The 14,294-nt window shown below is 43.5% G+C and overlaps 1 protein-coding gene across 1 annotated transcript in view; it reads right to left on the minus strand.

Moving 5' to 3' along the window:
• Window positions 1-14,294, minus strand: part of DCTN2 (dynactin subunit 2) — a 337,558-nt gene that overhangs the window by 123,514 nt on the left and 199,750 nt on the right. Inside the window, exon 6 of the mRNA XM_086966662.1 lies at window positions 13,709-13,869. Coding sequence (XP_086822788.1) covers window positions 13,709-13,869 — 161 coding nt within the window. The remainder of the gene's footprint in view (window positions 1-13,708; window positions 13,870-14,294) is intronic.

Here is a 14,294-nt window from a genome sequence, read left to right on the forward strand (position 1 = left end):
TCCTCTCAGAATAGCCCCTTTTGCCAAAAGGGCCTGCACGTCCTGCCGCAAAAGGGAAACATGGCCCTTCGTTAGTCGTTGGGGAGACCGTGGAAGGTGCAGCAGTGTGAAAAAGGACTTCAGAACAATTTGCAGGACCCACCGGTCTGTTATAGCCTTCTAACCCAGCAAGAATTGTCCGGCCCTGCCTCCCACTGTGTGGCCATGCTCTACTAAGGGTACACTAAAGGGGTTTTGCAGGTGGGGCTACAGGGGTGTAGCAGATTTGGGTGCCTCTTGACCTTGGCCGCGGGCAGTGGTAATCACAGCTGTGACTGCACACCTGCTAGGCGCCATGCTGAAGTTGGATTAAGTGGTGGTATGGGATGATTCTGCCAAAACTACAAAAGGAGCAGTTGGATTGATGCAGCTGGGGTAGATAAGCCATTGGAGAGTACCATAGACTTGCTCTCTTTGAACCCCTCGAGAGTGGAGTTTGCCTTGTCACCAAACAGGAGAGTCCCATCGAACTGCGTGTCCATTAGGTACGAATGCATTATACACAATGGTGTTGTGGAGGAATAGATATTGAAATACTACCCATAGGGTACATCAAATTACCCTCTTATTGGTGCATCGTCCCGTCCCAAAAAATGTTACATCAAAAACCACATACCACTATTTATTCCTCATTGGAATAATTCTTCATTTCGTTTTATGCAAAAATTAAAATAAAACAACAAAACATTTTACACACATTTATACATATATTCTCTTGACCAGATAAGTACATATCAAAAATTAATCAAATAATTAATCAAATATTGTTTTCTAACTCCCAATTCTTTAATGTCCATGTTTGAACCCTCATTAACGGCAATATACTGTGAGATAATCCTGTATACACATGGGTACCCGCTACACCTAAAACATTTTGTAATGTGCATCTCCACTTAAATGCAATTTCATTCTTGAGTAAGTGGATTCCTCCAAACAAACTGTCGACACGTTTCAGTCCCTATTACTTACAGGCCTCATCAAGACAAGGGTAAAGAGAACAACCTAAAGTAATCCAAAAATAACAATTAAAAACCATTGTCTACAGGTGTCACAAGATGTGCTGATCACCCGGGCATGCAAAAGTGCCCATAAAAGTGCAGTAGAAAGGAAAGAGACCCCCTATGTGTTGGATGTGCAGGGTGGCCCCACCCATAATTACATGCAGGGACCGGACCCCCTGTCCGTCAAATACTCAAAAGGTGCAGATTAAAACTACCACTGGCCTCCAGAAAATAGTGCCACCTTCAGAGCCCAGGATAAGGCACAAACAAATACAAAATACACTCACAATGCCTCCCATGGGCGTTATGTCTCTGGAACGTGGCCCCTGTCTAAATGCGGACTTCACCAAAGGTGTATGATTCACCCAGGTTAATCTCTGGTGCACTAAGAAATCAAATGTGACTGTCAGTTTAAAGATCAACAACTTTAAAACTTAAACACAAAAAAAGGGGACAAATGGGCAACACATGAAAAAACGGTGAACCACAGCCAGGCATGGCAGAGAACGCCAACACTGGTGCCTACGGAATGGGTAGTGCCCAAGCCACAACACTCTGAATGGCTTGGGCAAGGACAGGCTGGAAACCTTCAGGGACACATGGGAGGACTTGAGTCACTGAGTCTAAAAGGGCGTGAGAATAGCATACAAGCAGGCAGCTGACGTTCACAAACCTGCGCATCAAGCTGTTAAGATTAATATACTCGTTTATCAAATGTTTCAACACGTTTAGACTCTCTGTTTGTGGAAGAAGATGGAAATATGTTGAGACTAGTTTTACTTACGGACGCTTTCATCACCAACCTCTCAGGGGAGAGGTGCTAAGGTAGCAGTATCGCTCGGGAGACTGCAATGACGTCACACAATCTGCCGGCTGACTGGTGGGCCAGAGCAAGGTTTGGCACATGCCCCCAATAAGGAGTCTGTTAAGGCCCCCTTAAATGGCAGGAAAGGCTTGAAAGACTCTTTCCCCAGCTGGAGAGGTTCTCTTAATAAATTAGTCCTTCAAGGTGGGGAGCTGGAGGTGAGGGACTTCAGCTGCACTATGTATCACTAGGGATTAGGAAGTGGATTCCTCTGTGGCCGATCCGAAGGGTGACCTGAGGCCCATATCAGGTGAGGTATCAAGACCACTAGCCTCGTATAAGTCATCATACCAACTAGATTTGTGAAAGGGCTGAGAGAAATTATCAACCGCATCATATTCACGGTCTGTACAAAAAAAAAAGAGAATGTTAAGTATGTTGTCATCCTTGTGACGGTGGTCGAGCAAAAGGACAAAGCGGCACCTCAACTGCCATGGAGTGCGGCATCGGGCGAGGTAGTATTGGCGCAGTGTCTGAGTCAGACTGACTACTGGAAGCTCCTTGTCAAGGGTCGATGAATTCAGTATCGGGGTCGAAGTCTCATGGATAAGTGTGGACCACAGCGCCAGAAACAGGGTCTGGACTGGGGCAGAGGCATCGGGAAGGACTCGGAGGGTCCAGCTGGTTCAGAGTGTGAACTGCCACGTTGATACTCCAGGTGGAGGGCCCCATGGCTCAATAGGCCCGAAGGAGTGCCAGATAAACTTGGTAAGGAGAAGAAGAGCTGGAGTATGGCTGCGCCAAACTCTTCGATCTGTTGCAAAGTAGCATACAGCCCCGGAAACTCTGGTTGTGCCGGAACCAGTTGTGAGATTGACACCGAAGATGGCCGGAAGCGTGATCTGGATCACTGGTGCCCCCCTGAATGCGAGATGGGGCAGAGTCCCACTTAGACTACTTATTCTCCTTTTTTGACTTGCTAAACGATAAGATTGCGACGAAGGCCGGCCTCGTGAGAGACCACAGCGACTGCTGGAGCAGGAACAGGACCAAATCTTGGATCCCAACTAACAGAAGTCTCGGCGAGGAGGCTTCTTTGCTTGGTGATATAAAGTTTCCCCTTGCAGTCGCAGTGACCTTTGGATTCATCGACGCACAGTCCCTGCGGGCCTTGAAGGCGGGACTTCATCTCAGGCACCACATGCATACTTGATGAGGATCTGTCACAGAAATTTGTTTGCAACAGTCCCTACAGGGCTGAAAACCCGTTGTTTTTAGGAGTGACATTCTCTTGCACACTATAGAAGTTTAGGAGAAATATTGATGTAAAGAGTCTTAGAGAGACTAGAGGAAGCTCCAGATCTACATTAGGAGATGCTGAGAGAAAGGAATTGATGTCAGGACACGGGAGGTACATCTATATAGGCTCTGCACGTCAGTTTTGTGAAATGGAGTCTGTCTGGAGCTGCACAGCACCACCTATCAGCATGCAGTAGTACTACTGAAATGTTTAAGGATCCAGTCTGGTGCCTGGAAATATTCTAAAGGTGAGGAATCTGCAACTACAAGTCTCTATCAGAAATATTTTATAAGTGGTATTTCCATTAGGATACTTTTTTATTCTGGGGCTAATAGCTGTTATCCATAATATACATCTGCTATGCCTCCCAGTAAGCAAGTAATTGGAGGCAAAACATTCACTAGTCAAGTAAGAATGTTTTTCCTACCACTTTGATTTTTTTTGTTTACTTGGGGTAAAGCTTTTGCAAAGGCTGGATGACACATTATGTTAACACTGTTTGCTGCGTGTGTGAAAGTGCAATGTCATGGAAGCGGAGCCCAGATCTTGGTAAGATAACTTTTTAATGATTTAAAGAATATTAAAGCTTAATCTGTACGGACTTCTTTCATGCAGGTTCTGGAAATGGTGCGTTTTATGAATTAGTATAGCCTTTGACTTTTTCATTTTTGATCATTACTGAGAGTTAGGTCCTGAAGAAAGCCCACAGCCCCTTTCTTTAGGGCTACTATCGAGGCAGAAACAGGTCTATCTACTTTTAGAGTGAATGACTTTAATCCTGCTCATTGAGAACAATAAATAAAGACTGAGGTGATCTGTAATAGACTGTTTTAACAATGTATGTCCACTTCCATCTGTCCACATCAGGAATCACCTCTAGGTATCAGTCAGTCATCAAAGCTTTATTCCACAAATTGTCATAAAAGCATAATCCATTACATAAAATATCCAGTAAAAACAGATAAAATGAGTGGTATCTCTTGGGTATAAAAAAAAAACGTTGAATTTTCTTTTAAAACAACAGTAATAAAATCAGTATTCACTCATGTAACCCAGCTATTAATGCAAATAGAAATGGAACAATAAGCAATATAATTCATTTAGGTGTCATAGTTATATATGAACTCGTCTATATACATATCTATGAGGGATTTGAGGATGCTATACATAATGTACATTGATCATGATGCCACAATTGCTTTGGATCTTATAATCCATGCCCAGCCTACAAATTTGGCTACGGCAATAAGAAGTGGTAACCATGTTTCAGTGCAAATTAATCTCAGTGCCACATCACATTTACTTTGCCCAGTGTTAGGCAAATAGGAGCCAGCCATATTTGCCTTGGAACTAAATAGGCGGGACACACAAAGAACAAGTCGGCCAAAGACTCAGGACTTTCGTTGCAACTAGGACAAAAAGTATCCACAGCTGCCACCCGCCTTGCATTAAACGATTTGATGGGTAAGGTGCCCACTCTCAGTTGAAACAGGAGCTTCCTATCATGTGATGGCATCCCAATAACCCTCTAATTTTTGCACTGGCTTAGCCATAAGGTATTGACCCGTCAATGTCGAAGGATCACTATTCCTAAAAGTGTTAGCATCCACCCATCCCCACTAAATTTCCTTCATTTGCTCTCTAGACGGGGACCGGGTGTTCTCAGGGTTCTCCCAAAGGGCCAATAAAACCAATATTTAATAATAGAGATCTAACCTGCTGTAACCAAGAAATCTTCTTAAAACGATCAGTACTTATTGGATCTTTGAAGCCCTCGGCTTAAGATGATAGTTCCGGAGTTGTCCAAATTCTTCGCCAGTACAGCAGGGGGCGTAATCTAGCACTGTCTGACAAAGCCTTCCTTTCTAGTTCGTAAAGTAAGGGCTGTGCCGGAGTGCTTTGTGGTAGGTTCAGCAACATTGCTCCTCTTGAGGATTTTTTAGGATTAAATGTCATGTATTTTGTTTTGGAGACATTTATCTCTGAACCCCGCATAAGGCAAAATTCCTCGAAGAGTATTAATGTTTGCTGTAAACCGCTCCGAGTTTTTGCTATTAGGAGGGTATCATCGGCGAACGTAAGTGGGATTCTTACGCCCGCCAATTTAGGTGCGTCCGTTGGGGTATCTTCCAGGAATTTTGCAACCCCATTTATAAAAATGGAAAACAAGGCTGGGGCCATAATACAACCTTGTCTTACCCCCCCTATCCACTCTGAATGAGGAGGTAACCTGACCCGGACTTCCCCACCTAATTTTTGCATAGGTGTCCTCGTGGAGTCTCGCTATAAGGGATAGTAGATCATGGGGCATCTTCAAATCATACAATACTCTCCACAATCTTTTATGAGAATCAAGGTCAAATGCTGCTCTTAAATCTACAAAGGCAGAAAACAAGCTGCCTTTTTCCAAGACCACCGTTTTCCAGTAAAGAAGAGTGAAGCGAAAGGTCTGGTCAATGGTACTTATGCCCGAGCTAAAGCCTGCTTGAAGGTGATAAAATCCAAGATTGGCTCACCGAGCAGGACATTCTATCTAGAACGAGGTGACCCATGATCTTTTGAAATTAATCAATTAAACTTATATGTCTATAATTCCCAGGATGTGACTTATCCCCCTTTTTAAATATTGGGATAATCACAGCACCTTTCCAGGACTCTGGAACCGACGCACCTTTGGCAATTTCATTCATTAAGACTAAAATATAACGGCCCCATATAGTTTTATCGAGAAAAAAAAATGTCGGCTGGAATTCCGTCAGTACCTGACGCTTTGCCTCCCTGCAGTGTACCCAAAGCAATATCAACGTCTGCTATACTAAAGGCAGAACCATCATAATAAACGTATGAAAGGGCAAATGATTCCTCATCATCATTAGTGCACTCATATTGCGATTGGAAGTGCTTTACTCATTGATCTTGACTTACGCAATTAATTGGTTCTGCATGGCAGCCATCTCTGCCCCATTTTACTACATCCCAAAATACTTTCTGGTTTTTATTTTCACAGGCCCTTTTCAATTCCTGCCATCTGTTATCATCCCAGGATTTCTTTGCCACTTCCCGGGCTTTCTTATATTTCTGCCTGTCAGACCAAACCGAAGGCATATCACCGCCCTTTATTGTTTTCCCCAGGGAACTACGGGCCTCTGTACATTCCTTATTAAACCATATACTTCCCCTCTTATGATTGATACCCTTGTTTTTGGCAGTCTTAAAGAAATAGATCGATGGGGATTAAAAAACTCTGCATGAAATCCAATAACCTCCTCAAACGATGCCCTATTAAGCAAAAGTTTCTCCACATCTAATGTATAGTTATTTGCATCTACTGACAACATAGCTAGAACTTCAGGCTTTACTAACAGGTTTGCCCATTTCAGACGCCTCATTTGTAGGAATTAAATCTAGGGTTATCAAATCCCCTTCTGAGTGAGATGTAACTTTTTCTGCTCTACTTTCAAAGTCCACAGACAATGTGTTATGATCACTCAATACGATCGACTACTCTCATGTCCCTTAGTGCGTGCCAAAGCGGACAGTTAATTAAATCATAATCAATATGGCTTTGACTAGAGCCATAATCAAAAGTACATGCACCCTCTCTGTCTGACTGAGTTCTGCCGTTTGTAGCCCTAAAACCTTTCTCCATGCAGAGGCAATTCATATGTATTATAGCACCTCTCCATTTTTTTACTGGGATTAGATCTAATTACGGGATCCTCCATAGCTCATCTTCAGCATCATAAAAGTTGGAGTTCCCATTTAAGAGCGGTTCAAAACTCAAGTTAAATTCACCCGCTAGTATTACATCTATGCCCCTAGAATGTTGGTCGAGCAGTGTGTCCAGGGCTACTACCACCTCCAACTTCTTTTCCTTGGTACCCCTAGCATAGATGTCATACACATCAAGCTTTTTGCCCTCAACCCACGATAGTCTAAACGCTAATATATCTTTATTATAAGACTCTAAAACCTGTACCACAAAGCCAATTTCTTGGCGGACCCAGACTGTTAGGCCTCCCGAGGGGCGGCCTTTTCCCCGGCGATCGAGGGTACATACAAATTCAGATAGCCTATGCAATGTATTGGATCCGTTGCCCAAGTTTCCTGAAACAGGCACACATCGTATTTAGCGACAAAAGACTGCCACTCAGGAGAGCTAATCTTAGAGCCTAAACCAGCTATATTCCATGACAACACAGACAAGGAAGTCATTAGTGTTCTTCCTGGGCACAATATGGGCATAGTATTTGGCAGACCATTAGATACATCAATAGCTCCCTTATCAATCGGAACACTAACCTTAGGGGGAGTAGGACTCAAAGAATTACCATAAACAATTAACCCAGGGACTTCCACCTCTAGGTATCATAGAACTTCTTCTTCCTAGTATTTCTCAAAAACTCTCCAATTTCTATAAAGGGTTGCAGCCCACATTGATATAGGTTTCCATTGATGTGAGGAGGAGCCCTATAATGAGCCTGCCACCGCTTGAGGGAGTGAAGGCTTCCATCCCTAGAGTATTACCTATTAGACATGTCCACTCTTTTCATTGAAATGAGATACACAGTATTTCTTAACTAATTCTTTCTGGGGCTCTCTTGTTCTGATATTTTTTCAGCAGTAGGCAGTATCATTGCTCTTTAAATAAAAAGAATACTAAAATAAAAGGGTTTATGGCTATTGCTCATGTCGTCAATTCCCATTTATGCCCCTTTTGGGATCCTTTTACTCATTTGACAAAGTCTGCCTGCCACATGTTGATCTATAGGTATAGCTAGGCCTTATGCGATTACTCCCAATTTTGTTGTATACGTACACAGCATCCCCATCTCTTTTGGCTAGGCTTGTGCAGTGTAGCTTCCCAGAGGTTTTAGTTCTCATTAGAATTTTCTTTACTAACGCTCACACACCCTTGCCCATCACACTGCCAGCACCTGCATCCCATAGTACAATAACCTCACCTCTGCAGTCATCACTCACAGAATGAAAATACTTCTCACATAGTCTCAAAACAAAAACACCACCATTTCAACAACACGCCCTACACAGTGCAGTGTACTATCCCTTTTGGTAAGCACTTTATATAGGGGTAGTAAGCGCTACACAAATGCTACAAAACAATATAATGGATTTTATAGATGCAGAGGAGAGAAAGATATGTATAATGAGTTCTAAAACACCTGGGAACTGAGCAACTACATGTAGGTTTTGGCAGTAGAGTCTCGAAAATAATGGATTTCTCAAAGAGGATCAGATGGTTCAATTCAGTTTTGGAGATGCCTGGTTTGTTAACTCATGAAATTATATCACATCAACCACCGACTATACAAAAGGTGGTGGTGAGTCAGGGGACCTAACTGAGGTCCCACTCATGTTTGATCCTCAAGATGCGATTCCTATCACTGGAATGTGGACCAAAAGGTCAAAGATTCATTAGCACATTTCCCCTGAGGCGGAAAGCCGGGGGGCTTAGATTGCACACATCGTAGCTTAAAATTGCACATTGTTGTTTTTAAACTGACTGCTAGTTTTTAAACGTTCTGCTGCTCGGCGCTTTGTCCCGGCGCTTAGACTCATTAGCACACTTCCCCTGAGGCGGAAAGCTGGGGGCTTAGATTGCACACATTTTAGCATAAATTTGCACATTGTTGTTTTTAAACTGATTGCTAGTTTTTAAACGTTTTGCTGCTTTTTTGTGTGAACCAACCTACCTACCTGCCACCTCGAACCCCGCGCAGCCGATTAGGTGCTGACGCGGTAGGAGACAGGGGTGGACGCCATCTTGGGGGTACGCCGAGGACAGCGCTCTAGCTGTTGGCTGCCTCCTCTCCCCTGCTCTGTCCTATATTATGACCCACATCTCCCGGGCGCGCCGGCGGCGCGCCGAAGGCGAGCCCGTCTGCGCCAGGACGGAGACGGGGCCACCCCCTCTGCATCATTTTCGGGACCTAGGAAACACTATAGTGCAGAGTCTTTGCACCAACTAAGGCCCTCTGTACCTACTAGCTGTCGCCACCAGTTCCACCCCCTGGAGTCCCCCGTGTCTGCCTCCATTGTAACACACAGCTCATCAACCCCCCCAATATTAATGAACATCAGGACTACCATATGTTCCTCCTAAACTGTAGATCACTACCCAAACAGCTTAGAAATATCAATGCTGTTAGAGGAACATATGCCAGACATTGTTTTCCTAACCGAAACATGGCTGACCCAAGACTCTGACCCTGACTTGGTACAAGCGCTTATACCAGGCTATCAGATAGCCCGCCTAGACAGTGCTCTTGGGAAAGGTGGAGGGCTTGCTATCATTTATAAAGACATTCACCTGTCGCTGCCCCCCAGAAACCATTGCAGACTGAGAAAGTTTGCGGTTTGTCATTGAATTTTCGTTGAATGACAGTTTTTCCGGTATTCTTATTTACCGTCCTCCTGGGGCCCTTAAACAATTCCAGACAGCGCTCCCCTCTGCCGTGGCTGACTTTATCACCTCCCCGGCAAACTTTACACTACTAGGCGATCTCAACATACATTTTGATAATACCCTGGATACTGTTGCCATAGAGATGACGGCAAGTTTAACTGCAGTTGAACTAGAACAACTGGTTCCATCTCCTACACATGTTAGAGGCCATTTGTTAGACCCGGTATTCACTAACTGTGCACATCTTAAAGTGGGTACGGTAAGTCGCCTTCCCTGGACTGATCACTTCTTGATCCCCCTTACCTGGACCACCCATAAATTTGTTTCCCCTACCCCCATCCCGCGTAAAATGAGAAACTGGTCCAAATTATGTATGAACCGTTGGACCAACATTCTCACAGCCACTAGACCCACGCTTACCGGCGATCCTTCTTTAGATAATAACGAATATGCTAACTGGATCACAAACTCATTAGACTCAATATTACCCCTTCGCCCCTCCAACCCAAAAAGACACCGTAAGACAGCACCCTAGTACTCGGAAGAGCTCAGAGGAAAAAAACGTTTATGTAAGAGGCTGGAACGAAAGTGGCGCTTGAACTACAGAACTACGGATAAAGCGACCTATAGGGAAGCTATTAAAGCTTATAAATTAGCAATAAAAGTGACTCAATCGGCCTACTACAACAACAGAATAATGTCGGCCAAATCTAAGCCGAAAGAGATGTATCAGACAATAACAAGTCTAATCAAGCTTCAATCTTCCCCGGCAGCTAATTACAACCCACTTGCCCAATGTAATCTGGCCGAATTCTTTTTTCATTAAGTCAACAAAATGTATTTATCCTCTCCTGATTGGGACTCTGATCCCCTTACCCAGAGGAGCCACCTCAACACATCTTGGACCATTATCCCCAGTTAGACCCAGAAACACTTGAGCCACTGATGCATCCGATCAAATCTTGGTCTCCATGTGACCCTGCTCTAACGAGCACGCTGGTCCTGGCCAACCAGGTCATCCTTCCCACGTTAATGGAGTTATTGAACTCCTCCATAATGATGGGCATCGTACCACCTAACTGGAAACATGCCAGGGTACGAGCACTCTTGAAGAAGCCCACCCTCGACACTGGCGATCTCTGTAATTACCGTCCGATTTCACCATCCCTTGGGCAAGCAAAGTACTAGAAAAACATATTAACGCCTCTCTGACTAACTTTCTTGAGAGTAACCAATTGCTCGAAAATACTCAGACAGGCTTCGACCCAAACACGGAACGGAGACGGCTCTGATGGCAGTCACTGAGGAAGCAAGGCGGGTCTTAGATCAGGGAGGATCATTGGCAGTGATCCTTCTTGATCTGAGCGCCGCCTTCGATACGGTGAACCACAGGTTCCTCCTGCGCCGCTTTCTTGGCCTGGGATTATCTGGAGAAGCATTGGTCTGGCTTAGGTCTTTCTTGAGCGAACGGACCTTTCGAGTGTTCGAGGGAGCTTCTGTTTCCGCCAGCAAGCCGTTGGGCTGTGGGGTCCCGCAGGGTTCTTCCCTGAGCCCCACGCTTTTTAATGCCTACATGAGGCCGCTGGCTGGGATTGTTCGTCCGCACAGTATTAAGATCGTTACCTATGCGGACGACACCCAGCTGGTGGTCTCGCTTGCACACAAGTATTGCCATCAACAACAGAGTAACCTCACAACCTGCCTAGAGCAGGTGAAGAACTGGATGACGGAATCATGCTTGAGGCTCAACTGAGATAAAACTGAGCTCATGATCCTAGGCCCACCGACCCCCTCCAATCTGGAGCGGATATGGCCAGCCAGTCTAGGCGACCCCCCCTCACCCAGAGAAAACATAAAAAGCCTGGGGATATGGCTGGATAAGGCCCTGACCTTTAATACTCAGGCCACTAAAACTTCAGCAATCTGCTTTGGCCTCATCAGGATGTTGAAAAAGATTCTTCTACTGTTACCTTTTGAGGCCAAACAGGTAGTCATCCAGGGCCTAATTCAGTCCCGCATCGATTTTTGCATTGTCCTATATCTGGGGGCACCTGAGTACTGCCTGAACAAACTGCAGCGGATCCATAACTGCGCTGCGCGCACACTTCTTGGAATCCCCCGCAGTAGTTCCCAGGATTAAGAGATCCAGAGCAGGAGGCCGATCGTTTTTACAAAACACACCCAAGTTATGGAATTCACTTCCCTTGCACCTCAGATCTAATCCCAATCTGCTGACCTTCCGGAAACAACTTAAAACTTTCCTCTTTGACTAATTCTACCCCTTGTTGGTTCTATCTCACTGGAAGCTGTGCTCTTGATTCCTAGTGCCTGGACGCCTCAGGGCAACTGCAGTGCTTTATAAAACCTTTTTTCATTTCATTTCAAAAGGCACAGCAGCTAATTTCACCCTGATCTGTCTGGAGGCAAATTCCCTCCCTATCCCTGAAGCAACTGTATGGATTCTTCAGACAGATTTAACACCTTGTGCTGAAGTAAGAATATAGTAGGCAGACAAAAACATTGTTTGTCCTTCAGTATTTCCTACCTTCAAGAGTTGGGATGGTGCTTAACAGAGAGGTGGGAAAAGAACATTGTCACTTACTGCAAAAAAAAAAAAAAAAAAAAAAATGTAGGAATGTGAAGGAGACGCGAGTGAAAAAACATTTTCAGCCAATAAACCGCATCAGAAAGGCAACAGTTTTGGGCATCCTTCTTTGGAAACCACAAAAAAAAACTGTCTCAAATGCCCTGCACTGCACAATGAGAAGGTCGGCTACTGTAAAGATTCTTCGAGGTGGAGTCTCAATTGCACATGGCGTTCCAAGACTATTAAGAGGCTACATTATCCCTAGGTGTTGGGATTTTTATTTATTTTTTAAAGAGGGGGATGGGTCAGTGTTTTTAGGCAAATGTACTGTATGGTAATTTAGGTAACTGGATTTACTTTTAAAAACTAAAAGAATAAGTAGAAAAGTTTGCCTCTTTTAGGCAAGTTTTCATTGAAAAACAATGTGTTTAAGAAAAAAAAAATCTTAAGAATGATTTACCAGGGTCCTGCAGAAATATTCTTTTGGTAATGGATATCACTGAGAATCTCACAACAGAGAACTGCTATGTTGATATTAAAGGGGCGTGTCCAAGCTCTGACAGTTCTGAGGGGGACTGTTCATAAAAAGGATATATGGTGAGAAATATAGGATTTACTGCAGAAAGGTTAACATAACTGTACTTGCATACCATATCTGTCTTGATTCCCAATTGTTGGGAGCATATGACAACTAGCCATGAGGAGGGCAAAACATAGGCTCTAGAAAGATTTTATTTGCATTAATTGTGCAACGTCTGGTATACACATCTTTCAGAATGTGAGCGGTGTAGAACACGTGGCTAATTTTATTATCTTTTTTAAAAGGACATTGTTTTGATTTTACACATACATACCTAAGCTGCAAATGCCAGAGAGAAGGTACTTTACAAGACTTAACAGTGAGAGTTGAAAAAAATCAACTAAGACATTGTAGATTTTTAAGCTTGAACTCTAAATGGTTCCTCCATAGGTGATGTGTCTGGCAGTGAAAGTGAACTCCTGTGTTCGGCTAATGCGGTACATCAGTACACTTCTTACTAACAGTGTGGAGAAGCAGTAACAGATGCACAGAGGAAGGCTCAAATATAAGTTAAAGGGCAAGCCTATAGCCAGGTTTGTCTGGGCAAGAGACCCTTTACTTCTCATAGGTCTTTTACCCTTGCCTGTTCGCCATACCATGCTTTTCTCCCCCTGCCAGCCCCTCACATCAGCTGGCATGTGTATATATATATGATAAAGTGAAGAAAATAATCTTGTGGGAAGCACCACAATATGCATACTGCAAATAAACTTGGTACTTACTTGCAACATTAATGGTGAAGCTTGCATATCTTCAAAATTCAATGACCTGCATCATTTCACAATGTAGTGGTTTGGTATGTTTTGCATTTATATAGACAAAATGCATTTTGGGCCTCGCCCAGAAGTAGAGTCAGTATGACTAACTATAATGGTGATGATAAGCCTACAAAATCCCAATATTTGACTAGCATTTAGACCGTTACTCGTTATTTTTACAAAATCATTGGCTTATGTCTGGTCAACTTACTTGGCAAGAGCTCCATCTGGATCTGTCAAGTTGACCGTAGCATCAGGTCCAAGAAGTTTCTCCAAATGGGTAGAGACCAGCATTTGCTTTATTGTAGCAACTTGCTTTGCCAGCTCAATTGGCGTAAGTTTCTCTTCCACTGCAGATTCCTTTACAGTACTCTGTTAAACACAGGCCATACAATTAGAGCATAATTCAGCAAGAAAAAGTTAGGATTCTAATTTAAGACAAGTAATAATTTTTTTATAACTTGTTAATTTTCTCTAGAAAGTTGTGTAGATGCTTTGAAGCACATCTGAAGGGGTGTACACAAGCTCCTTACAAAAGTATAGAGGATAGAAACGAGACTGTTCAACTACACCATCATTCAGTTGTTTAGAACTAACTAAATCTGATAATTTTATGGAAAGTACACATACAAAGAATTAACATGACTCCATCTATTGCAACACTTAGCATTTGTCGTCACCTCCAAAAGGCAGGAAGATTTAAATTATATGTATCCGACATACAGTAGCTAGATTAGATCATTTAACAAATAGTTTAATGAACAATGCACTTTAGATAAAATGGCAGCTTCTTGTAA

Source organism: Lissotriton vulgaris, chromosome 1_1 (genome assembly GCF_964263255.1).
Source record: "Lissotriton vulgaris chromosome 1_1, aLisVul1.2, whole genome shotgun sequence".
Taxonomy (NCBI): domain Eukaryota; kingdom Metazoa; phylum Chordata; class Amphibia; order Caudata; family Salamandridae; genus Lissotriton; species Lissotriton vulgaris.